We start from the raw sequence: 27,618 nt of genomic DNA on the forward strand, positions 1-27,618 counted from the left end.
TTGTTTTTTAGATTTAACATTTATTTTACAAAAAGAAAAAAAGGCGGATAGTCATTTATCCTGACCGACATGACAGCCTTGAGTATCTGGTCTATTTTTTCCCATATATATAATGTGGTTTGTTTGGTGTTTTTTTAAAAAAAAAAAAAAAAAGACATGGGGCACAAGAAAGTAGAAATAAATAGATATCTATAAACAGGTGACCGGCTTTATAACTAATAACCGTCCTGACACCCCGCAAAGTTCCGGTAACGTTACTCTTGCAGTCTCGCACATTACGTTAGACACATCTCTCACACTCAGGGGAGGCCGACATTTGTGTCATGCGAGTCAGTGATGTTCATTATTTCCTAGAGAATTGAATGGTTGAATGATTGGTTCAGCCCACAAGATGTCTGCTTCCATTGTGTGTATGTGACGGGTCCACTGACAGCTGGCCAAATTTGTGCTAGATGTCACAACAACGATGCTCGTGTCCCAACAGGCTGCCACAAGATAAACAATTGTACAGTAATCAATACCTCGCTGTAGGGTAATCCTGAGTATCTCCGTACAGTCCAGCAATGAGGGGGTTAACGACAGTTCTCTAATGACAAGAATACAAAGACACCCTGTAGTACAACGCAACATCGTATCATCATCACCACAATGACGCTGTAATATGACAACAGCACAGTGTGTACTGAAATAGTCTCCAAACCACTCACTCTCTCCTTCTCTCCTAGCATGTCTCCTTGTCCACTGGAATATATCATTCTGGGTTTTGCATGTTTTTAATCAGCAGCATTTTACCATCTAGAATCTCTCTCGGAGGTCGCATTGCACTGAACTATCATTGGAGAATCTGCATTCAAATGAAAACCTTTAAAAAAAACTTTGAACAAGAAATTTCATTGTGTTCTGGGTTCAGCATCCAGAATTGATTTGTAATTCAAGTTTTGACCTGTAATTTATTCTGCAAACAGCGCTATCCAAGTGTTTTCACGTTTAAGAGGCAGGACTTGGTATAAACACGTTAGAGGGATGAATATCTAGGGAAGGTCCCAAAAACCTGTCCCAGAATAATTCAGCATAAATTAGTTCCATAATGATCTAAACTACCCATTCCATGCTACAATCTCCAATTAATATTCCACCGAATGTCAGGCATGCAGTTATCAGTTTATCTGCTGATTGAGGACTGGTCTTCTTACAACACACAAGACAAGTTCCTCCTATACAAAGAGAACTTTCCGACCCATTATGGGAAAAAAATATATCCAACAGGGAATCTCCTCCGCAGCCACCCTCCTCTGATTGGTCACCACCCACCCTCCTCTGATTGGTCACCCCCCCATTTCAGATGCTGTGCTCTCACTTCTCACTGTGAATGAGTATAAATAAGTTTGTCTGACATAAGGGAGATTAAAAAAATAATAGTTTTCAAGTACACTAAAATATCAGAAGGACCTGAATTGATTAACCCCTTCACTGCAAGGCCGGGGGAAACCTAGTTTTTAGCACTGAGATATCCGCCTCCTTCAGAAAAAATATCCGAGCCTAATTCTAATGTATCATGTTGTTTCTAAAAAAATAAATAAAAAAAAAAATCTCCTGTTCTAAAAGCATCTTCCTCTTAATGTACAATAAGCCGCTTTCTCACCACGTACAGGTAGCTATTTGCACTGGAGGGACGAGCAACAGAGATGCACTCAAGGGTACTAAATGAATCCATGTGAACAGAAAACTGACGGAGCTCCGGGATGACGCTCTATCTGCCCTTGTACGCATTAGATGACTCAGGATAATCCCTAGAACCCAGTGTCCGATGTCGGCACCCACCAGTCCTTATCGTCGATGACACCACTCTGATGAGAATGGTGCCAGCGTTGTAGTGTTGTGCGCTCATTACCTGACCGGGAGAACAAATCTGCCGCTCCGCAGGGGAAGGACAAAGATGAACGTTCCCAGCCCCGTCTCGAGACAATCTGACGTAACATTCAACAAAGGTATTCGGAAGGAAGGTGTATTTGGAAGTTCTAAAAATGGACGCTTGTTTTGTTAGGGAGGACCTTAAAATTCATATGAGGGGAGCGACATCAGACCCCCCAATATCGTTGTCCTCGTCTTGTGGAATGACACAATGATGAAAATGTTTCCTGTGCTTGTTGGCCCAGCACCGCTTTTCATCTAAAGAACACTTCTTGGACGCAGCGTTTACCCCCACAACAGAACATCCGGCCTAGAATGGCCCCAGCGCAGATGAGAACCAGTTGAATATGAGGGAGGCGCAGTTCTCTGCCAACCTGTCATAGCAAAGGTCCAAAGTCTTCACATCACTTCTCCGTTACCTCCACCACATCGTCGTCTTTCCCGTCCTCCTCGCTGGACTCGAGCTCTGCTTCCATCAAAGGTAGAGATCGAGATGCAGTCCCAGCAGCTGGGGCCTGGTAGCCAGTTTGGGAAGAGAGGTAGCCGGGGAAGGTTGACGCTGCGTTGCTGGTGGATAGTCCTCGGTTGAGCACTGGGGAAGGGAATGGGGCAAACATTCGGGTCTGGGGTAGTAATGGTTGCGTAAATGGGAGAGGGAAACTAGGGGGCAGAAGGTAAGGGGACACACTGGACGGGGCAGATGAAGTACCCGAGCTGTGTGTCAGTAGGGAGTCTGGAACCATCGGGGAGCCTAACTGTGGGTCCGACAGCAAAGAAGGCAGCTGGTAGTGGGATGAACCGCTGCCCACACCCATGTACATAGAGTTCGCAGCCCTCGACAGGCTGTGGGTCAGTGAGGAGGGGGTCACGCCAAAGCCTCCTGCGCCAGGGTAACCTAGCTGTGTGTAGGGGTGCCGCTTACTGGAGGGCCAGTGGCCCGATTGGTCAGCCGGTTCCCTGCGCTTCCTGGACTGTGTTTTGGGAACCTGGTTTAGATGGTGGAGGTTAGGTTGTGGAAGAGGAGGGGCAGTGTGGGACCCTCGAGCTGCCGCAGCTTCTGCATACTGCTGCAGCTCACTTAGAATCTCCGGGCTGTCTGGAGAGAGAGGTCTTGAGGGTTCGTCGGGGTCCTGGCTGGGTGGGCTTGATGTATGTCGCCCGTTACTCATATACGCTCCAGACTGGCCCTGGGAACCTATGAACAGAGAAAAGAATCATCAATATAAACCAGGAATACTCCCTCACAGGTGTACCAGATGAAAACCACGGCGCTCATAAGCGTTAATGCCATACACAGCGCTCCAATACAGGCGGCAATACTGACGTGCGTCATTAAGAGGACATAACAATGTAACAATCAGTCTGGCTGTTAGTTATCACCTAGGCAGACTGGCAATTTTCCGAACACGGTTCAGAGGGCCGACTGTTTTGCCATTTGGTCCATACCAACCTTCTAATAAGGTAACGCAATGGCTAATATTGAATAAAGTAGAATATAATACTGAAACTCTGTACTGGTGTATTACCTAAGCCAGGACGCCGCCCTTCTGGACTCTTGTGTTTGCCGCTTGACCGTATGGCAAATATCCGCCCATCACTGGTGCGGATATATGTTCCTGCAGATAGAAACGGGATAACGGTCATTTCACAATGATTCACATGTGCTCTTTACAGAGAAACGTAACCATGAAATATAACATTACATTCTGGAACTATTTTGTATTATGACGCTTGTTACCACCCGAGCAGCAGCCTCTGGGTGGGCTCCCTGCGGCGTTTCTCCCAGGGGTCCCCGTTTCCGCACAGCCCCCGATGAAGAGACTGCAGCTTGTGCTTGGCCCCCCCACCAGTTAATGTTGGTTAATAAAATGAAACTGTCATTTCTGTATTACAGACAGAGCACCAGGAAATGCTGCATGTAAGTGGGAAATAAGAGCAAAACACAAAACAAGAAACGTTTACAATTAGGATGTTAGAAGTAGCTCACAGATCCCTCTCAGGGCCGCTCACCTTTTGTGCCGCGAATGACGTGTATGCTCTCGCCCGCGCTGATTCGCGCCTGTACGTCCGTGGATGTGGTCATTCCAGGTATAACAATGTCTGAAATACAGTGCAGTAAACATCACCTTAGGTCACCATACCTACAGCCTCTCCCTATCTGTGTGTATGTGGAGCAATCGGAACAATCAGAGGATTTTCATAAACATCTCAAATAAAATTGTTCGGATTATAAGACGTGCGCCTCAGTCATATACGGATGTAACTGTACAGAAACACAGCCGCCTATTCGGACACAACAACTTATATCCGTGGTGCAGACTTTACATTCACAATGGTGACTGTTTTGTGAAAATATTACAGTTTTTATACTTTAACAGATTATCTCCCATTGCTTCCGTCTATTTCTACCTGTTCCAATTATTTCTTCTGCATTTCTAATTCATTTTGGGACAGTTCTGTACAACTCTATGGACAGTGATAATTCTGAAAAGACTGAGGCCTCTCCTCACCCGTGGTGGTGACCACTTTCTGTACCAGGACTCCAGCTCTCTGCAGGTAGTTCACAGGGAAGTTAAAGTGGACAGAGCCCGAAGCAGATCCTCCGTGGCCCACAGGAATGTGCCGGGGCATCATGGGGATTGGTGTGGACTGCACAGGCCGAACACTAGCCACAGGCCTGTCATCCCCCTTTAGAAACTGGCGCCTGAGAAAAACAATGACATCATTAGCACATTTAATCTATGGCCCTGTCCCCCCCCTCTCCTCTCATCTGATTCTATTCTCACCAGTTCCTCTGGCTAAAAGCTGGAATATTTGCCAGGCTATGGTCTTGCGTTGGGTAGTACTGGGTATAGGAAGGCCGGGTGTAGGGTACAGAAGCTCTTTTCTCCTCCTCATAGCTGCGCTTTGCTGCTTTCTTCTCGGCCAATGTTAGTTTTTGTTCCTTGCGATCCAGGAGAAGAGATTCATGTTGGAAAGGATCCTGCAAGACAAGTTAGGACGAGGGGAAAAAAGTGTCACAAAAAGAAACATGGCAAATATGTCCTACCCACAATGCAAAGAGGCATTCCTTACACAAAGAGGCAGCCATTGGGTGTGCTGAACCAGTATTTGTAAATACCCAGCTTATTTATCGCCGAGTGATGTCACTGGTACCACATAATTGGATTATAGTACTGTACTGAATATTGGTTCAACACACAAGATGGCTGCCTCCATGATGTGCAGGCGATGGGTGCACTCCAATAAACTGGGCGTCTGGACTTTACCTTGGTGATCAGGTGCGGGAACAAAACACAGGCTCTATGCAGGACGGTCTCACAGAAGTTGGCGGGTTCCAGATGTTTGCGCATTAGATCTGGCTCCTCTTCCACAAAATGCAGCAGATTCTCCACCTCTCGCCGGGTGAAATTGACATCGGGGTTGAGGTCGTCCACCACGCGGTCTGAGAAGAGAAGATCGCAGACTCACTCACCGTTCCCACCACCAACCATTCCCCACCAACCATCTGCCCGGCTCCCCCCTCTCACCGGACATTCCCTGCTTGGTTATCTGGCGATCGTATATCTTCCTCTCCAGGGTAAAGTCAGACACTAGCCGGTAAATGTTACAGGGTTTCCTCTGCCCATATCTGTACACGCGACACACAGCCTGAGCGTCATGACACGGGTTCCAAGAGGCATCAAACACCACCACTCTGTTGGCCCCGATCAGATTTACCCCGAGGCAACCGGCACTGAAAGAAATTTGGTGTTGTCGGTAAAATAAATCGCACATCTCCCAATAAAACCCATCTCACAGAATGAAGCCCCTCCAGCACTCACCGGGTGGACAGCAGAAAGAGCCACACGTTGCTGTTGCCAGGGTCATTAAACTGATTTATTAACCGTTCCCTTTCTGAGGCCGACGTGCTTCCGTCCAGTCCTATGGAGGGAAAACATCCGCAATCAGATGGAACAGATCAATCAAACAAGGATTGTGTGTGTACAGAAAGAGCAGGACAGTGCACAAGTCCATCAGGGACAAAGGAAGCCCGGCTCTCAGGCTGCTGGATGGCAAGGCATGCTGGGAGATGCAGTTACAATTGTATCCAATGCTAGGAACAAAGCAGAACGGTGTCATAGCCAACATCAATGTGGATGACATAAAGACATGGCTGAGAGGCAAAGAAATAAGCTAGAAATAAATAAACTCATTTATAAGAGGAAGAAGTAGGACATGTACAAGTGACCTGAAGGCGGAGAACCCTGTAAGATGAACACACAAGCATCTAGCGCATCACCCTGGACCACTCACGGTAATAGTTCAGATTCCGGATCCACGTGTGACCCTCCTGACCCTCGGATCCCGGTGTGGCCGGCATTGTTCTCTTCGCTAAGAACGCCTCGATGATGGACAGTGTGGACAGGCTCTGACTGGGAGGAGAAGGGCACGTTACTCAGGGCAGTATTAGTAACTGTGTATGTCCTGTGTCCATGCTTAGTATCACATACCTGAACACAAGGGTCTTGTCACCCAGCCTCATACTGTCCTCAATCAGGTGGAAAAGCAGCACCATTTTGGGGGAGTTCTGCAGCACGCCCGGCTGGTAGTCACACATGATCTCCTTGGCCTGGAGAAACAGCAAAGGAAGAGATTATAAACCAGTCAGACAGTTTCCTGTACTACCCCTGCTTCTAAGGCCGTTCCTCTAACTACAGGAGAGTAGCCATAATTACCGGCACTGACTGCTACCAGGGAGGTTTTACCTCCAGCTATCAAATTACCATATGTAGCTGCTTATACTGTGATATATTGTCATAGCACATTAACAATAAAATGAACTACCCCTCTCACAGCACATTATAACCAGCAATAGGTGGCAGAAGAGTGCAGGGAAGAGGCATTAACCATGACAAATGCAGCTAGTACAGTGTGACAGTCCCCCCTTTCCCCCCAGCCCTGGCGCGCAGACAGCCCCCCCCCCCCCCCAGCCCTGGCGCACAGACAGCCCCCCCCCTCAGCGCGCAGACAGCCCCCCCCTAGCCCTGGCGCGCAGACAGCCCCCAGGACTCACCCATTCATAGGTCACAACTTGGTTGGCTTTCTCCTGGCTGGCATTAAGAGCCATGCCCTGCAGGAGTTTGCTGTTGGCAGACTCTCCCATAAGGGCCCCGAGAGTGCCAGGCTCCACCTTGACCTTTGCACTTTGGGACTGACACCGGGTGTTGGTACCGAGATCCTCCACATCCAAATCCTGCAAATTGGCCAAGTTCTCCTTCTGCAGGGCCTCATAGAGCACATCGGGGTGATTCCAAATCTGAGACAGAAAGGGCAGGAGTTACACTCATGTCAGAGAGGAGCATGTATTGTAGGAATACCAGTCACACAAGAAAACACAAAAAGCATCTACCGAAATAAAGGAAACACTGACATGAAGCCTGAATAGGACGACGGACACCATGCGTCGCATCCACATAAACTCAATTATGTCAGTGGCTGCACAATGATGTCTCTAGAGCAGGGGCAGGCAGCCGTCCAACCCATCACTTGTGGGATTTATCTCAACAGAAGCCCTCCAAGAACGCGCCACCCCCCTGAGAACAAACAGCTGAAGATGATTACAGAAAGTAACATACCCAGGTATAACGCTCACCTTGCAGCACACACAGAAAGCTTTCAGAGGATTCAGCCCCAGCCAACCACTATTCCCAGCATCTCGGAACCTGTTCATAAACTCTGTGTACAGGGCCCGCTGGATCGGAGACAAACGCACCAAGATAACATGCTCTTCCTTAGATGGGAGCTGAGCCTTCAATACAGTGTGTCCACGTCTAAACGACAGAGCGAAAGCCAGAGGTGGAAAGAGGAGAAGGACAAGTATATATTATATACGGCTGATGTGAAAACAGGGACTGCTCCAGCATTAACGTAAGGAAGAAGGGGAAAAGTATTACTTAGGGTACCAAATACACATGAAACATTGTCCTGTCTGCTGCGCTGTGCAGGCGGGTCTTATCACGGATGAGCAGGCCTTACCTCTGTACAAAGCCTTCCAGCAAGCTGTGAAGCACGTGGCTGCGGTATCTCATTAGCCGTTTGTCCTGGGGTGTGCTGTCCGTACACTGTCCATTCAGAATGGGCCTCTCAAACATGTTGCTAAATTCCTGCCGTGTGCCGAGAAAGTCCGGCCGCACAAAGTCTACCATACACCAGTACTCGATGAGGTTGTTCTGCAGGGGGTAGCCCGTCAGTACCACCCTCCTCCGGGAGCGAATGTTCTTCAGGGCTTGAGACGTGCTAGCGTGACAATTCTTTATACGATGGCCTTCATCGCAGATGACCACGTCCGGGCCGGGCCGAGACAGCGCCTTCTCTATCCCTATGACAGGACGGTATAGAGAGATTAGACGTGTAACAACCTGGGGGATAAAAGGAATAGGGGGACACCGTCTCCCAATCTCACCTTTCAGCATCTCTTGCTGGCGGTCTTCCTCGTCCAGGTCTATGATCACTGGTCCGGCCGCCTTCTTGCTCCTCTTCTTCCTCCCCACAGTGAAGGATTTCTTGAGGGACAGGAGCCGGTACATCTCATACCCCATTAAGAGAACACCCCCACTTGTTGCCCAGTCATTCACAACTTTGGCTCGAGCAGCTGTTGTTCTGGAGAGAAATACAATATAGATTGTAAATGGAATTGTATTCTCATTTCCACACACTGCTGAAATGTTCTTGGAAAAACTAATTACGTTTTCAATACATTTTAAACGTTTTGATAGTCGTAGAAACAGGAAGGTGGTTACATTAACTTCTAGATTGCAGTACGATATATACGCTACTGCCTGTGGGCCTGTGTGTGTCGTTATCTGCAGACCAATAGTGGCACACAGCTGTATACGGGGATCAGGCCTATTCCGGATGACACCTACTTGTGCTCGTCGTTCATAGTGTGGACCTTGAACGACCGTGGTTGGAGCAGCTCATGGTTGTGATCAGGGGGCAACGTTTCTGGTGCAGGAAGCCAAATATTAAATTCAGCCAGCCAGTTCTGTAGAGTGTTTACCTGCAATGGACAAGTGACCAAAATGATACATCACAAAGAAAAGCACCAGTGGTTTAATGTTGTAAAACAGACATTGAAGGCAAACTCGGAAGACCTGTAATACCTGACCACCTGGCATTACCCATGATCCCTAGAGTGAACCCTCCTAGCCATGTCTAGTACTGTGTGCAGAACATTTCTATCTGGCCTCTCCTTCGCCTTTTATTGGCTTAGTGTATGTCATTAAATTATGCAATCGTTGCAAAGGTACATAACTAAGATGTAGGAACAGTGACAACACGCAATACCGTACATGTATGTTTTGCTTACAGTAAGTAGTTTTTGTGGGTTTTTTTTTTACAACAGATCATTTAAATGCAGCATAAAAATATTAATTAATGCAGCTGGGAGTTAATTTTATTGCATACCCCAATTTGTATTTGATGGTTACCCAAAAAATGTAAATAACGGTTTCTACTATAGTTATTATTCTGCATATTTCTCTAAATATTCAGTATAAAAACAAATACTAGAGGGAAGTAGAATATGATCCCATTACAATATTTTAGGACAATAAACATTTTAGATGCAGGTGCAGTACTTCCTCATCGCCTGAAGATGGTGCTCTATGCAATGTATATGCAGTGAGTCTCTAAGGATCATATCACACACAGGTTGTACTACATTCCTGAGTTTTGGGAGAAAGGTTTCTAGAAGCAAAGAATAACAAAAGACACTTGTTTCCTAAAACCTAAGAATGATAGACAGAGCTTATTGATAACGTCAAACAGAACATTATTGTCTCGTATCGGTCACAGGAAGCCCACAGATTGAGAAGTACTCTCACATCGAGTGGTTAAACTTATTATCCTTTATCTATATATGATTATATTATGCAGCGTATTACAGAGAATATTCACTCATTAACATCAAGCCCTGCCCCAGTGGAGCTTGCGGTTTATATTACCTAACACACACACACACTTGCTTATAAGCTGTGGGAGGGATCTGACACAAACACGGGGAGAACATACAAACTTCACACAGATGGTGCCTTGGTTGGAATAGACCCCATGGTCCCAGTGCCGGAAGGCGATGCTAACCACCGTGCTGCCCATTAATTAAGTTTGCTCTGTGGTAGAGGGATGTAAATCTTTAGATGAAGCCAACAAGCTCAGTAATGTTGTGGGTTCAGCTGCTTCTGGAAACCTAGAGAACCACCTAACAGGATGAACAGACACATTGACCAGCGCAGATCCTCACCGGTACTATCGCCAGCACAGTCTTGGCCGGGGTGTTTCGGAAGAGCACGTCCAGGAAGGAGATGACCTGCAGGGTCTTCCCCAAACCCATGCTGTGTGCCAGGATACAGCCGAACCCGCTGCTGCTGGGAAACCTCTCCAGAGACTCCACAAGGTTATCGTACAGAAAGCGGATGCCCCCGATCTGACAAGCAGAGAACACGGAGAGGATTAGGGACGCAGTCAGAGTAAGAGGACACTGGGGGGTCATCGCTGGGTACCCAGGTAATGCCAACGCACCGTTGGGTACACACCTGATGTGGTTTGACAGCTCGGGTCAGTTGTGGAGCCAAGAAAATGTCCTTTTCATTGGGTGGGTGGTTAATATTGACGAGGACGAAGCCAAACGCATCAGGTTGGTTCACAGCGTCATTGACGTGAGAGCCGCTGTTCTCATTGCCGAGATCATCATCTACTTCATTGGTGGATTCTCCGCTGTCCACAACCTGCATAGACTCGTCCTCCCCTGAGCTCAGCTCAATCACTTCTGTAACACGGGAGGGAGAAGAAGGAACAATGGAGAATAGGGGGGCCAGGGGAAGGGAATGGTAACGAGTAATAAGACAGAGGATTAGGGATGAGGATGGATAATATGTGATGGGGGAGAGCAGGAGGGATGGTAACGGGTTGATGAGGGGTAAGACAGAGGATTAGGGAAGGATGGATAATATGGGATGGGGGAGAGTAAGAGATAAAGGATTTAGGATAAGGAAAGGAGAAGGGTGGAAGTTGGGAGAAGAAGTGAAGGAATAGTAAGGTGTAGGATATGGGGAGAGGAGAAAGGGATGATGGATAAATATGGGATTGGTGGGGGCAACAGAGGATTAGGGAGGGATGGATAATATGGAAGGGAGAAGAGAAATAATGGAGAATGGACAGACACATAATAATGATAAAGGGAGGGAAAGGAAAGATGGATAATAAGAGATGGGAAAGGAGAGTAAATGATGATTAATATAAGTATATTCTGTATAATGCCACATTATTCCATCACCACCTCTCTCACCCATCGGTGCCTCACCATCTTTGATGCCCAGGACGGCGTGCTGTGCGTCATCTTCGCTGTCCTCACTACTGCTGTCCAGGCAGATAATCTCCTGGTTTCCTACCAGCTGCGACACATCCGCCGACCTCAACTCAATCTCCTCTGCAGAGTAAATACAACAACTTATTCTCTATACAATATTACAGGATGTGTCGTCACCTCAACCGAACGCGTTCCCAGATTACTGTACCATGGAGGAAGTCTAGAGCAGGCAAGGTGGGGATCATAGGCAACGGATAATCCTTCCTCTGCTGTTCCAGACGCTTGCGCCTCTCCAGCTCCTCCTGCTGGGCGGTCTTGGTCACAGCCTCTAGCTGATCCTCGCGGAGGAGCTTCCTGCAACACACGATAAGAAGAGGAAATGAGCATAATGGGGACATAAGCTTTTCATATATGAATACGCCTGTCAGGTTTTGTGTGAACTGGCATTATGTTGGTAAGTAACCTGGGGCTTGCCGGCTGCTGTGGGACTACAAGTCCCAGCAGAAGGCTATTATTATTTACATACCGCCACTATATTACACAGCGCTGTACAGTAACTAGAGCTTACAGCCTAAATTCTCTAGCACACGCACACACAGAAAAGGGTTTCTTTTGTTTGTCACTAATTAAGAAACCAATATGTATGAAGTGTGGGAAGAACTGGAGCACCTGGAGGAAACCCATGAAAGATGGGAAGAACATACAAACTTCACACAGATACAGCCCTGGTCGGGAATAGAAACCATGACCTCAGCGCTGAGAGGCCGCAATATAACAGATACATAAGCTTTGGGGTTCTTCAGTTATTTCCAGTAATAGTCGGGTACATTACACAACCCCCGCTGCTAGGTAAGATTACTTATAACAACACATTCACCATCATGATAGTGTGATCAGCGCTACCAACATATATTAATCAGTTATCCAGCAAGGACATATATTATATGCAGAATATCTTACTGCAGATCTACCGGAAATAAAAGAAAATTGGGATAATTATGGAAACAGGCGCAGAGGTTACTGTAACCCATAACAACCAGACTCTAGCTGTCATTTCTACTATCACATTGGTTGCTATGGGTAACAGCAACTTTGAACTCTGCACCAGCATCCATAAATGCTACTGAATGTATTTATGCTAAAAGGGACAAAACCATCCATAATAATTCCTTTCCCCAAACACCAGTTACCGGGGACGCAGCAATGGTCAGAGGTGCGAGGATTACGGAGTCACCCTGGCTGCATTGTCAGATCAGCACCAGATACAACGTTACAGAGGACGCAAGTAATGTGGTTGCTGTGGTAACAAACGCTTTACAAGCAGTAACTGCAGGACGGGTATTGTCCTCTATTATTATCCTATTACATTCCAGTATCATTCCTCACCAACCTCTTCACTATTGGGTATTTGGTACCAATAGAAGCGGACATGGGACCTATAAACCACGCCCACTGCGCTCTCACCTGATGTTTCTCCTCATATTTACAGGTTTCTGTGGCCATATCTTCTTGGAGTCCTCGCTTGGTGTTGTTCTCCCCTCCTGTCCACTCTGTTCTGAGGTAGTTGAGTGTTTTCGTTCCCCGTCTTCGCTGCGCTCGGAGCCGTCTGCGCCCAGTGCGGCGCTCTGAGACTTTTCTGAAAGGACACAGGAAGACCCTGAGACCCTCGTACATTATAACTCCGCACAGAACAGGGGGACGTATGAAACGTTACAAAGTAACAGAGTTCTGCACACAGAATACACCAGTGCACATACATGACCTGTGTACATGAGCTTCAACCCTGAACACACACACACACACAGATATCACAGGATAAATAACAGTAACAGTGACAAGCTCAGTGCACGTGTCCTACATTCCATTTACAGTGCGGTCATACAATGCCAGACACACGCAAACGTCAATTCAGAACGGCTGCTTTACCTGTGACCTGTGTGTGATGCAGGACAGCCCGGACAAAGTGACGGTGTGTAATATTATAATGTGGGAAAATGGGTCCATGTCGCTACATTACGTGACTCAACATGTCACAGATTAGGCAAAACCACACATAGGGAACCCCACTATGTGCCGGTCCCCCCAATCTAGATAATAAAATAACAAATCCTGATTCCCACAGGGACGTGGTGCTGTGTCAAACAGATCACACCTAGCGTGTAACAGTGGTTGCCTCCACTCACCAACACTTTCACCCTGTACCCCTCAATATAAATTCCCCCAATAAACATTCACACCATGTGGTGCCAACAGCTGTCAGATACGAAGATACAACGTCTCCCTGTATCTGTTGTCAATATGTACAACACGCTCACTATAACACCCCCACGCATCTAACCCCGCTCTACGTGTCCACATCACGCTGGAAGGTAACGGGTGGATACATGGATGACGAAGCTCACTGCTCGTATCATTATACGAACAATGAGCTTTATAATCAGGTTTAGCTGCAAGTGGTTACATAACGGCAGTGACATTATATAACAGCCAGAGAAGTCTTCACACTAAATCTGCTTCTAAACATCATTCTGTCAGTGCCACATTATACCCAGCAAAAAGCTGCGTAACTGCGTCACCCCGGTGTGTAACTGTGTGATAGTATCTGGTAACAATGTAACTGCAGTGTGTAACAGTGTGATAGTATGTGGTACAATGTAACTGCAGTGTGTAACAGTGTGATAGCATGTGGTACAATGTAACGGCAGTGTGTAACTGTGTGATAGTATGTGGTACAATGTAACTGCAGTGTGTAACTGTGTGATAGTATGTGGTACAATGTAACTGCAGTGTGTAACAGTGTGATAGTATGTGGTACAATGTAACTGCAGTGTGTAACAGTATGATAGTATGTGGTACAATGTAACTGCAGTGTGTAACAGTGTGATAGTATGTGGTACAATGTAACTGCAGTGTGTAACAGTGTGATAGTATGTGGTACAATGTAACTGCAGTGTGTAACAGTGTGATAGTATGTGGTACAATGTAACTGCAGTGTGTAACAGTGTGATAGTATGTGGTACAATGTAACTGCAGTGTGTAACAGTGTGATAGTATGTGGTACAATGTAACGGCAGTGTGTAACAGTGTGATAGTATGTGGTACAATGTAACTGCAGTGTGTAACAGTGTGATAGTATGTAGTACAATGTAACTGCAGTGTGTAACAGTGTGATAGTATGTAGTACAATGTAACTGCAGTGTGTAACAGTGTGATAGTATGTGGTACAATGTAACTGCAGTGTGTAACAGTGTGATAGTATGTGGTACAATGTAACTGCAGTGTGTAACAGTATGTGGTACAATGTAACGGCAGTGTGTAACAGTGTGATAGTATGTAGTACAATGTAACTGCAGTGTGTAACAGTATGATAGTATGTGGTACAATGTAACTGCAGTGTGTAACAGTATGATAGTATGTGGTACAATGTAACGGCAGTGTGTAACAGTGTGATAGTATGTGGTACAATGTAACTGCAGTGTGTAACAGTGTGATAGTATGTGGTACAATGTAACTGCAGTGTGTAACAGTGTGACAGTATGTGGTACAATGTAACTGCAGTGTGTAACAGTGTGATAGTATGTGGTACAATGTAACGGCAGTGTGTAACAGTGTGATAGTATGTGGTACAATGTAACTGCAGTGTGTAACAGTGTGATAGTATGTGGTACAATGTAACTGCAGTGTGTAACAGTGTGATAGTATGTAGTACAATGTAACTGCAGTGTGTAACAGTGTGATAGTATGTAGTACAATGTAACTGCAGTGTGTAACAGTGTGATAGTATGTAGTACAATGTAACTGCAGTGTGTAACAGTGTGATAGTATGTGGTACAATGTAACTGCAGTGTGTAACAGTATGTGGTACAATGTAACTGCAGTGTGTAACAGTGTGATAGTATGTGGTACAATGTAACGGCAGTGTGTAACAGTGTGATAGTATGTAGTACAATGTAACTGCAGTGTGTAACAGTGTGATAGTATGTAGTACAATGTAACTGCAGTGTGTAACAGTGTGATAGTATGTAGTACAATGTAACTGCAGTGTGTAACAGTGTGATAGTATGTGGTACAATGTAACTGCAGTGTGTAACAGTATGATAGTATGTGGTAACAATGTAACTGCAGTGTGTAACAGTGTGATAGTATGTGGTACAATGTAACTGCAGTGTGTAACAGTGTGATAGTATCTGGTAACAATGTAACTGCAGTGTGTAACAGTGTGATAGTATGTGGTACAATGTAACTGCAGTGTGTAACAGTGTGATAGTATGTGGTACAATGTAACTGCAGTGTGTAACAGTGTGATAGTATGTGGTAACAATGTAACTGCAGTGTGTAACAGTGTGATAGTATGTGGTACAATGTAACTGCAGTGTGTAACAGTATGATAGTATGTGGTACAATGTAACTGCAGTGTGTAACAGTATGATAGTATGTGGTACAATGTAACTGCAGTGTGTAACAGTGTGATAGTATGTGGTACAATGTAACTGCAGTGTGTAACAGTATGATAGTATGTGGTACAATGTAACTGCAGTGTGTAACAGTATGATAGTATGTGGTACAATGTAACTGCAGTGTGTAACAGTGTGATAGTATGTGGTACAATGTAACTGCAGTGTGTAACAGTGTGATAGTATGTGGTACAATGTAACTGCAGTGTGTAACAGTGTGATAGTATGTGGTACAATGTAACTGCAGTGTGTAACAGTGTGATAGTATGTGGTACAATGTAACTGCAGTGTGTGACAGTATGATAGTATGTGGTACAATGTAACTGCAGTGTGTAACAGTGTGATAGTATCTGGTAGCAATGTAACTGCAGTGTGTAACAGTGTGATAGTATGTGGTACAATGTAACTGCAGTGTGTAACAGTGTGATAGTATGTAGTACAATGTAACTGCAGTGTGTAACAGTATGATAGTATGTGGTACAATGTAACGGCAGTGTGTAACAGTATGATAGTATGTGGTACAATGTAACTGCAGTGTGTAAGTGTGATAGTATGTGGTACAATGTAACTGCAGTGTGTAACAGTGTGATAGTATGTGGTACAATGTAACTGCAGTGTGTAACAGTGTGATAGTATGTGGTACAATGTAACTGCAGTGTGTAACAGTGTGATAGTATGTGGTAACAATGTAACACCGTACAGTATCATCACAGAGAGCTTATGGGACATAAAAGAAAATCACACCAAGGCTTCCAAGATAAAACAAATACAGGACGTAGTAGGCTTGTGCGACGTGTGGCTCTCCAGCTGCTGGAGAACTACAAGTTCCAGCATGCCCTAGAGAACACAGTACAACTAAATGGAACATCTGCTGTCACTATATCTAACAGGAGCATGGAAGCCTTATTACAGTAAGTCATTTATTTATATAGTATACAAATGTACATTTACAGACTCCACTCAATAAAATACAGGTAACCCATAAAGACATAGGAGTCACCTCCTGGCTCTATCACATCCAATAGGCGCTGAAAACATTAATCAGCCACAAAACCAAATCCATTCTGCTCTTTCATCTATAGATCCGTCTCTTCTTTTTAATTTCTCCCAAGTCTGCCATCTACAAAAATGGCAGAAAAACATTTTGCCCTCTTACCGGCCTCTTACACACGTCGAGAAAAGTTTATTCTAACTACAAAAAAAAAACTTCTGAATAAAGAACTAGTTATCCGATACCTGCAGGCTGCGCGGATTCATCCTGTAGACGCATGGCCACCGAGAGGCGCTACTTTCTGTGTTATAGTGACAGGAGGGGGAGAGCCTGGTCCCAGCCCCCGAGCTCTGATACAGGCAACATACTTACATAAGTATTACACGCTGCATGGAGGGGGGGCACAGGGGGGATTACTGAGGACAACACAATCCATGCAGCACCAGGATACAGAACACTGACTCCACCTGAAGGGGCCCCGTGTAAGACACGCCCACTGCTCTTACCTAACACATAACCCACTTCACGGTGACAGCACGTGTGTAGATAGCGTGTAAATATCACGCCAGGATACCGCACAAAATAAATGGGACCGATATATGATACACTATGTGGTAACTGCACTGATACACATGTTATACAACCCCTAACCAGACCATATTATTACTGCAAAACCTCACACAGCACATCCGTCACTGCAAATTCTGCTTCTCAATAAGAAAACGGTCACATATTTGGCAGTTCAAATAGAAACAGTTAAAATGAATTACTCTTTCCGGGTCGGTGGGGATTCCTCAGTTTGCCATAAAATATGTTCAACATTTTTAATTAAAAAGAGGATTAAAAAGAGGATTACAAAGTACAATTTACCCATAATTTAGTGATTATCTACAGGTCACTGAGGTACACACCAACATAGAAATATACTTATTCAAATCATGGGTATTTTATTAAAAATTTGTTTTTTTCCCCCCATCACAATGTTTATAACTTATCTTAATGAATGTATTATAATGGTGCTCATACCGATATAGAAACCAAGTCTATTTGTGAAATAACATCATAATGACACTGAAGGGACTGAGCACTTTTGCAAGATTTAATTTGTGTCTGTACGGCTCAGTCATTAAATACTGAATAATTTAGGAGTCTGATGGAAATATATACATGACAGCATATGGGGCTCTCACCTCGACTTCTGGAGTGTCATTATAGACACCCTGTGTACCCCACGACTCTATCAGACAGGATCTGGGTGCAGGAAGACAGACCTAACCCAACAATGATGTCAGTATCACATGGGTTGGGGGACATGGGGGTGTCTGCCCCCTGGGCTGGATCCATAGTGGGCTACCTTGGGTTAGGTCACTGGGCTAACACCATTTTTTCCCCCTTTAAAATGTTCCTAATAAGCCACGTCTCACCCCCTGGGCTAAAATTTACCAGTCCTGTGTATGAAACGGGTACTGTTACCCACAGCAGTCACTCACATTCCAGCCATCATTGTTCTAGTGCAAATTGCAAGATCAAAGCAAAGATCTGATTGGTTGCTATGAGCAACACCAGTATTCTTCCTGTGCATCATACAATAGGATTATTGCTCATCACACTGTATAATCCTTGGCTATGAATTAAACATTATTAAAGGAGCTTTTTGACTTCAGGCGACTTTTTTGTCTAGTATGTGCTCCCCTATAACTTACACTACATACATTGTATTTCTGGCTTCCCATGGTGCTTTTCAGCCATGTATTTATATCACCAGGCAGAGGAGATGTAACAGACAGCTGTATGTATGCCTCAGGATGATATAGACACGTGGCTGAAACCTCAGAAAGGTAAAGCAATGTATTTAGTAAATGTTGCAGGATGTTATGTACAAGCTAATAAAATAAAAGTTTCCTAACGGTTGAACCTTTATAACTTAATCGCTTACAAAACCTTCTGGACAGGTTGGTAAATGGCTCAACCACCCTATTACTGCGCATGTTCCTCACAGAGAGACGGGAAACAGCAGATTGTGTCACCTCCAAATGAGCGAATGTTCCAACCAGCACTTTCCAGGGATAGATATATGTATATTATACATTGTACACCATACATGTCCCTCTAGCTTCTATATATGTAGCTATGAACCAGGTCCTATATCATGCATACAAGATCAGACAAACAATTATTCCTAGTCTACTGGATGCATCGCAAAACTGTGAAATCTGTTCCCATCAAAAATGATCTTATCAGCAAAATAAAACTAAATATATACATATACACACACACACACATACATACATATACACACGGGAAATATTTGCAGTAAGGGAGCTGGTGGAGACGCTGGAAACGTGACACTGGGTGAGCAGGACGCTGTATCACAGCCAATAGGACGATACAATGTGATGCTTGTAAATAGTTAGAAATCCTCAGGCTCTTACACACGTCATAATTCATTACTATATCAACACTAACTATAAATCAGACCAGAGGGCTTCACAGAAATGATGACATGTTACTCACTGTGCATTCCACCATCTCTGCTGCCATTATATGGAAATAAGGGGAGAGGCCAGATTGATAGATATGAGCTCTAATGATGTCATGTTTATACAGGGTAAAACCATCGCTCAGCAAGAGCAGCTTTGGAGTATGGAGCCCGATTGGCACAAAAACATTTGCGCAGGCAGAAGGGAGGAGGTGGGTGGTGTTAACATGTACCAGCCGAAATACTGACGAGGCGCACTAGCGTACCTCACCTTACTGACCAGTGTGGGTGGGACATTTCATTGTGCTGGGATGGTAAGAGCTCACCACAAAAAACAACAACATGCCCACCCCTACCACCGTCTGGGGCCCCTACCTAACTACCACAGGCTGTGGGAGCAGGGATAAGGAGCGCCCTCTGGAGTGTCCACTTTCCATCCTTGTGGTGCCAGTATAAAGGGGACACAATCGTGTTAATTGCCCCTACACAGCACTCTTCAATTCAGGGCTGCTAGCTTGTAGGACAACGTTTTGTTTTGTACCCCCTCCCAAGCCCTGCACGGACCATAATGAGGGGAGGGAAAGCAGAGAACAGGCTGTTACAATGTTTATGTTTAGTATTGTGTAGATAAAACGCTATGTATATAACTGTCTCTGTACATCCTCTATAACCAATATCCAACCCCCTCAACAAGTACACCCCCTGCTGGATGTCAGTGGTATCCTGTGCCCCACACTGACCTTTCTTATCAGGCGCGTCATCCTCATCATCTCCATCGTTCTCATCATCCATCCCGTCCTCCTCGTCCGCTTCATCTTCGTCATCGTCGTCGTCTTCCTCGTCCTCCTCCTCCTCCTCTTCCTGCGGATCAAGCTCTGGCTCACTTGCCGAGAGGGACGTGTCAGACATTGCAAATCAGTCCAGAGAGCAACACGTTACCTGCTCATTCTGACTGGACAGACAGGGAGCTGTGGACAGACACAAATATGGCATTATCTGTCTGATACTCTGATGAGTTTTACAAGAGGAAAAAAAACTACTAAACCCTGTAGTTACTAATAACATTCAGAACCAGAACTGTACAAGAGTCAGGAAGTGATCAGAACTGAAGATATCAGAGGTAAAGCTACAATTTAACATATTATCCTAGGTAGACTCCACTTCTGTCCTGTAAAGCTGGGTACACACTACAGAATTTTTCACCAACTTTTTATACCGATCGATTTTACATCCGATCAATGGTCCGATCGCTCGGTCCATGGACTGCATACACACAGCCTTGTTTAGGACGATAAAGAGTAGAGTGGACGTCCCATTAGCGACTTTTTACAGCCATGTTGTTGTGAGCTACGATTGTAATTTCGTACTCACTGTTGTGGATCGGTCGGAAGTATATACACACTACACAGCGGAAACGAGATTGGAACGAAAATATTAAACGGTACGACCAACCAAATGAGGCGACAATCGTCCATTTGGGCAGACTTTCGACCATCGTGTCACTACACACACTGACCCGACTTTTGAACGAGCGGTCATATGTCGGCTGATTTAGCCGATTATTGGACAAAAACCCTGTAGTGTGTACCCAGCTTAAGAAAGGACACTGCAGCATCCTCTCTGTACAGCTGATAACGAAGAATGATTTACACTTGTCTACACTGCGAGATCTGTCATGATATGGGAACCTTTATATATCAGTCTGTCAATGTTATAAGTAACTTGGGTCTGACATCTATACTGAGCTCTGTTCCAAAGGGATTGAAGTATAAACCAAATCTGTTTAACTTAGTGAGCTGCTACAGTTTTGTGTTAGGTTTAGTGTAAAGTGTCTCGTCACAAACACACAGTGTAGAATTTGTATTTCTGAGCGCATCCCACAGCCCATCAATTCACTAGGAATTAGTTACGTTACTGAGACATGGAGCAGAAAATTAATATGATGCATTTACTTCTCTGCAGAAACCAGGACCGAATAATGACCCTTCTTTATCTTGTGATTGCACATTGTTTTATACAAGTGGTGATGGATGACTGGGCGCTCTCTGACAATTGTATGACGTTACAGCTGAGAGGGAAGTGGCATTGGCCTGGCTGTCAGCATGGTTGGGAAGTGAAATTTGTGATTTATATTTTCACTTGTGTCCCCGAAACTGGAGGGAGCACATTGAATGTACAGGTGGAAGTAATTCCATAGAGCCATAGTATGCCACAGATTAGGTGGTAGCTCGATATAATCTCCAAGCCACCAGATCTGCCCAATCTGGACACACTCACATAGATGCCAACATAGATCCTGTTACTCTAGAATCAGGATCGGATCTGACCTTTAATATATCTGACCATGTATTTTATCTACCTCACTGCAATCTCCTGGCATGTTATTATCATCATCATCATTTATTTATATAGCGCCAACATATTCCGTACACCATAGTGACACAAAGAGGCCCCCTGCTGTGTATTTCAATACTTATCTAGTTAGGAATCATAGTGCATAGGAAAAGACCACAGAGGTCTTGTGGGTTCTGTATAATCTCCCTGAGTTTGCCTGGCTAACTCCAGCGACAGTGATCAGTTCATATAACTATATCTGTGTGCACCTATTTTCCAGTGGTACGGAAACTAAACTGTAAGCTCCACTGGGGAAGTAGCTGATTGGTCTAAATGAAGCTCTCTGTGCAGCTCTGCAAGGAGTATATATTATCACTATATAAAGTATAGAAATAATGATCATTTTTGTCACATATTGGCCAGATTACAAATATTATAAAGTTCAACAAATGCATTTGGATTCCACTCATGCAGAATACTTCTATATCAGTCCTGCCTATAGACAGAAGAGTATGGCTGAGAATTACATTTGTAATAAGAGGAGTGGAGAACATATAGACAGATCAGCCACAACATGAAAACCACCTGAATAATATTGTGTTGGTCCTCTTAGTGCCACCAAAACAGCTCTGACCCGTCAAGCATGGACAAGACCTATGAAGGTGTCAGAGAATCTGGTACTAAAGACTTTAGTTGCAAGGTGGGGTCTCAATGTTTCGGACTTGTTTTTCCAGCATATTCCACATATGCTCCATCAGATTGAGACTTGGGGAATTTGGAGACCAAGTCAACAACTTGAACTCTTTGTCATGTTCCTCAAGCCATTCCTGAACAATTGTTGCAGTGTGGCAGAGCGCATTATCCTGCTGAAAGAGACCACTGCCATCAGGTAATACCGCTGCCATGAAGGGATGTACTTGGTCTGTAACAATGTTTAGGTAGGTGGTACGTGTCAAAGTAACATCCACAAGAATGCCAGTACCAAGGTTTCCCAGCAGAACATTGCCCAGAGCATCACACTGCCTCCGCCAGCTTGTCTTCTTCCCATAGTGCATCCTGGTGCCATCTCTTTCCTAAGTAAATGACGCACACATAACCAGCCGTCCACAAGATGTAAAAGGAAACATGATTCATCAGACCAGGCCACCTTCTTCCATTATTCTATGGTCCAGTTCTGGTGCTCACGTCCCCATTTCGGCAGTAGACAGGTCTCCAGCTACACAGCAAGCTGCAATGTACTATGTGTTCTGACACCTTTCTATCATAGCCTGCATTCACTTTTTCAGCAATTTGCGCTACAGCATCTCTTTTTTGGGATTGGACGAGACGGGCTAGCCTTCACTCCCAACGCGCATCAATGAGCTTTGGGCTCCATGTCCCTGTTACTGGTTCACTGGTTGTCCTTCCTTGGACCACTTTTGATAGGTACTAACCACTGCATACCGGAAACACCCCACAAGACCTGCTGATTTGGAGATGCTCTGAATCACAATTTGTGACCTAACCCTAACCCCAACATGTACCATTGTAGCAGATAATCAATGTTATCCACTTTACTTGTCAGTGGTTTTAATGTTGTGGCTGATCGGTGTAGTTAAGAACGTCAGTGCACAAATGTATAGTACACATAGAACCGAGTGTTATACAATTACATGTCAACATAAATCCTCATCACTCCTGTCGATCTCAGCCCATGCCAACTCTCCAAGAAATATACAAGAGTCTGACAACAAGAAAACAATCATTCCTGGTTCCATTTAATGTCACTGTCCTTATAGAGCATCTGAATACCTAGATGAGCCACATGCACATCCAGAGACCATTCCCTCAGTACAGTGTCCCAATATTTATAGAGACAGACACATACACACTGATCCATCACCCACTATACACACACACAGGGTCCCATACACACTGATCCATCATCCACTATACACACACACAGGGTCCCATACACACTGATCCATCACCCACTATACACACACACAGGGTCCCATTAACACTGATCCATTACCCACTACACACACACACAGGGTCCCATACACACTGATCCATTACCCACTACACATACACAGGGTCCCATACACACTGATCCATTACCCACTACACATACACAGGGTCCCATACACACTGATCCATCACTGACTATACACACACAGGGTCCCATACACACTGATCCATCACTGACTTTACACACACAGGGTCCCATACACACTGATCCATCACTGACTATACACACACAGGGTCCCATACACACTGATCCATCACCCGCTATACACACATACAGGGTCCCATACACACTGATCCATCACTCACTATACACACACAGGGTCCCATACACACTGATCCATCACCCACAGGGTCCCATACACACTGATCCATCACCCACAGGGTCCCATACACACTGATCCATCACCCACTATACACACAGAGGGTCCCATACACACTGATCCATTACCCACTACACACACACAGGGTCCCATACACACTGATCCATTACCCACTACACACACACACACAGGGTCCCATACACACTGATCCATCACTCACTATACACACACAGGGTCCCATACACACTGATCCATCACCCACTATACACACACAGGGTCCCATACACACTGATCCATCACCCGCTATACACACACACAGGGTCCCATACACACTGATCCATCACCCGCTATACACACACACAGGGTCCCATACACACTGATCCATCACCCGCTATACACACACACACAGGGTCCCATACACACTGATCCATCACCCACTATATACACACACACACACACACAGAGGGTCCCATACACACTGATCCATCACCCACTATATACACACACACACACACACACACACACACACACACAGAGGGTCCCATACACACTGATCCATCACCCACTATACACATACAGGGTCCCATACACACTGATCCATCACCCACAGGGTCCCATACACACTGATCCATCACCCACAGGGTCCCATACACACTGATCCATAACCCACTATACACACACACAGGATCCCATACACACTGATCCATCACCCACTATACACACACACAGGATCCCATACACACTGATCCATCACCCACTATACACACACACAGGATCCCATACACACTGATCCATCACCCACTATACACACACACAGGGTCCCATACACACTGATCCATCACCCACTATATACACACACAGGGTCCCATACACACTGATCCATCACCCACTATATACACACACAGGGTCCCATACACACTGATCCATCACCCACTATATACACACACAGGGTCCCATACACACTGATCCATCACCCACTATATGCACACACAGGGTCCCATACACACTGATCCATCACCCACTATATGCACACACAGGGTCCCATAAACACTGATCCATCACCCACTATACACAAACAGGGTCCCATACACACTGATCCATCACCCACTATACACACACAGGGTCCCATACACACTGATCCATCACCCACTATACACACACAGGGTCCCATACACACTGATCCATCACCCGCTATACACACACACACTGGGTCCCATACACACTGATCCATCACCCGCTATACACACACACAGGGTCCCATACACACTGATCCATCACCCACTATTTACACACACAGGGTCCCATACACACTGATCCATCACCCTCTATACACACACAGGTTACCATACACACTGATCCATCACCCACTATACACACACAAGGTCCCATACACTGATCCATCACCAACAGGGTCCCATACACACTGATCCATCACCCACAGGGTCCCATACACACTGATCCATCACTGACTATACACACACAGGGTCCCATACACACTGATCCTTCACCCACAGGATCCCATACACACTGATCCATCACCCACAGGGTCCCATACACACTGATCCATCACCCACAGGGTCCCATACACACTGATCCATCACCCACAGGGTCCCATACACACTGATTCATCACCCACAGGGTCCCATACACACTGATCCATCACCCAGAGGGTCCCACACACACTGATCCATCACCCAGAGGGTTCCACACACACTGATCCATCACCCAGAGAGGTCCCATACACACTGATCCATCACCCAGAGGGTCCCATACACACTGATCCATCACCCAGAGGGTCCCATACACACTGATCCATCACCCAGAGGGTCCCATACACACTGATCCATCACCCAGAGGGTCCCATACACACTGATCCATCACCCAGAGGGTCCCATACACACTGATCCATCACCCAGAGGGTCCCATACACACTGATCCATCACACACAGGGTCCCATACACACTGATCCATCACCCACATGGTTTCATACACACTGACCCAGTCTACACCTCTCAGACCCATGGATGTAACAGACACAGTGTAACATGTATATATTACACACGTGTGTAACTGTGAGGTAAACACCCCCACACCGGCACCTATGGGCAGTGTACACACTCAGAGCCGGGGGTGCTCGGCCACACTACACTCACATACACGCACTCACCTCACACGACGCACAGCTCGGACCTGTCCCCTCCCCGGGGCCTCTCTCTCTGTCTCCGGTCTACCCTGTTCCGGCCTCTCCGAGTCTCCCCCGCCTCCGCTCAGTCCCTGCAGGCCCGTCCGCCCAGCGCCGCCCCGCCGGGAACATGGGAAGCACGACACAACGTTCCGCCCGGAAAGAAAGGTTCCGCCTCATGGGACTAACAGCGCAGAGCCCTCAACAAGCTGGTGGTATCTGTAACTGATAATATCAATATCTGATAGTATCAATAGCTGGTAATATGTTATCATATATCAAGTAGTATCTGCTGTTCTCAGGACATCTGTCACCCACATTGGCTCATTCTTGTCACTGACACAACATAGCAGTGAGGACTGTTATAGACACAGCTGCCATGTATGACAACTGTATGTCCTTCTGTATGTTACAAAGGATTTCACAGATGAAAAGCTGTTCCAAAGATCATCATGGTGTTTGCTTACTACTGTGCCAGAGAAATGTGGTAATATTGGGTTAAGTAAGGGGCCCATCCATGGTCCCACACAGTACCCCACATTTGCCATATCAGGCTATTATTGGGAACTGGCACTTGTATTGGATAAGGAACAGTATGTGCTGTCCATCTCTGTGCCAGCCCCCACAGTCTAGTTGATCGTAGGGTGGTAAACCGGAATAACACCGTCCCTGGACCATAATATGGGTCTTCCTATGGCTCTGATTGGTATTTTAGATCACATTCATCAACTACAAGATATGAGTCAATCCTTTCACTAACACCACAAACCCAATGGATTTCATCAAACTCTGATTGTTTCGCAATGGTTCCCAGCCACCGAACCACTGTGCCAGGTCACAGTTTTGATTATTCAAGAGACCAGTGTAGATTTATAACAAGTGTTTTTGGGTAAGTGGGGAATAATTAATATTTATTTCAGATACGCTTGGGGGTATATGTCACCATAGAGTAATTGCTGATGACAAAAATGTTAACTATTATCCCTTTGGTTTTCAAATATACTCATATTTAAGGATGGTTATGGTTTTGTTGTGACACATTTATATGTCACAACAAAATAGTCATGTCAACTGTCAGCAGGTATAGCCCAACACCACAAAGATCAAATCACCTCTCTGTTGTTTCATACTCATCCTCGCTGTAACTTCTATATAACACAGCAAAAGACTAAATACAAAATATTACATATATTATAGAAAGAGCACCTATACCATGAAATTGGTCAATATAAAAATCATGTACATCAGGAGATATTATCCAAAATGATCACAAGCGACAAGTGAACGTTAATTGGTGTTAAAACTATTCTATACTGTTAGTGAATTAGAATAAAACTTGTGGTCTCTGTTACAGATTATGGTGAGCTTTTACCAGCATGTTACATCCCCTGCAAATAATTATTATTCCATAAACATTATTAACCATATATGTGTACCTGACATAGACTTTCCATGGTAAGAAACTGGCTAAGCATGCTGGGACTTGTAGTGCCAAAGCAGTTGGAGAATCAGAGACTCTCCCTTGTCTGCACATTTCACCTAGTTTTATTGAGACATGGAGAAATCTACAATAGTACGAAAACATCCA

General features: G+C 45.2%; 1 protein-coding gene across 1 annotated transcript; it reads right to left on the reverse strand.

Annotated features, from left to right (window-relative positions):
* On the reverse strand, positions 1-26,159 carry RAD54L2 (RAD54 like 2). Its single transcript, XM_075183856.1, has 22 exons — positions 26,016-26,159; positions 19,925-20,152; positions 12,725-12,896; positions 11,469-11,614; positions 11,255-11,380; positions 10,488-10,720; positions 10,196-10,378; positions 8,820-8,953; positions 8,357-8,553; positions 7,930-8,272; positions 7,547-7,724; positions 6,968-7,210; positions 6,405-6,523; positions 6,208-6,326; positions 5,736-5,835; positions 5,442-5,647; positions 5,181-5,356; positions 4,698-4,894; positions 4,422-4,615; positions 3,922-4,011; positions 3,438-3,527; positions 1-3,106 (listed from the first exon to the last, which is right to left on the reverse strand). The coding sequence occupies exons 2-22, from the start codon at positions 20,091-20,093 to the stop codon at positions 2,316-2,318; spliced, it is 4,206 nt and encodes a 1,401-aa protein (XP_075039957.1). The 5' UTR covers positions 20,094-20,152; positions 26,016-26,159; the 3' UTR covers positions 1-2,315.
* Between the last annotated feature and the right edge of the window lie 1,459 nt (positions 26,160-27,618).

This window comes from Mixophyes fleayi, chromosome 8 (genome assembly GCF_038048845.1).
Source record: "Mixophyes fleayi isolate aMixFle1 chromosome 8, aMixFle1.hap1, whole genome shotgun sequence".
NCBI lineage: Eukaryota > Metazoa > Chordata > Amphibia > Anura > Limnodynastidae > Mixophyes > Mixophyes fleayi.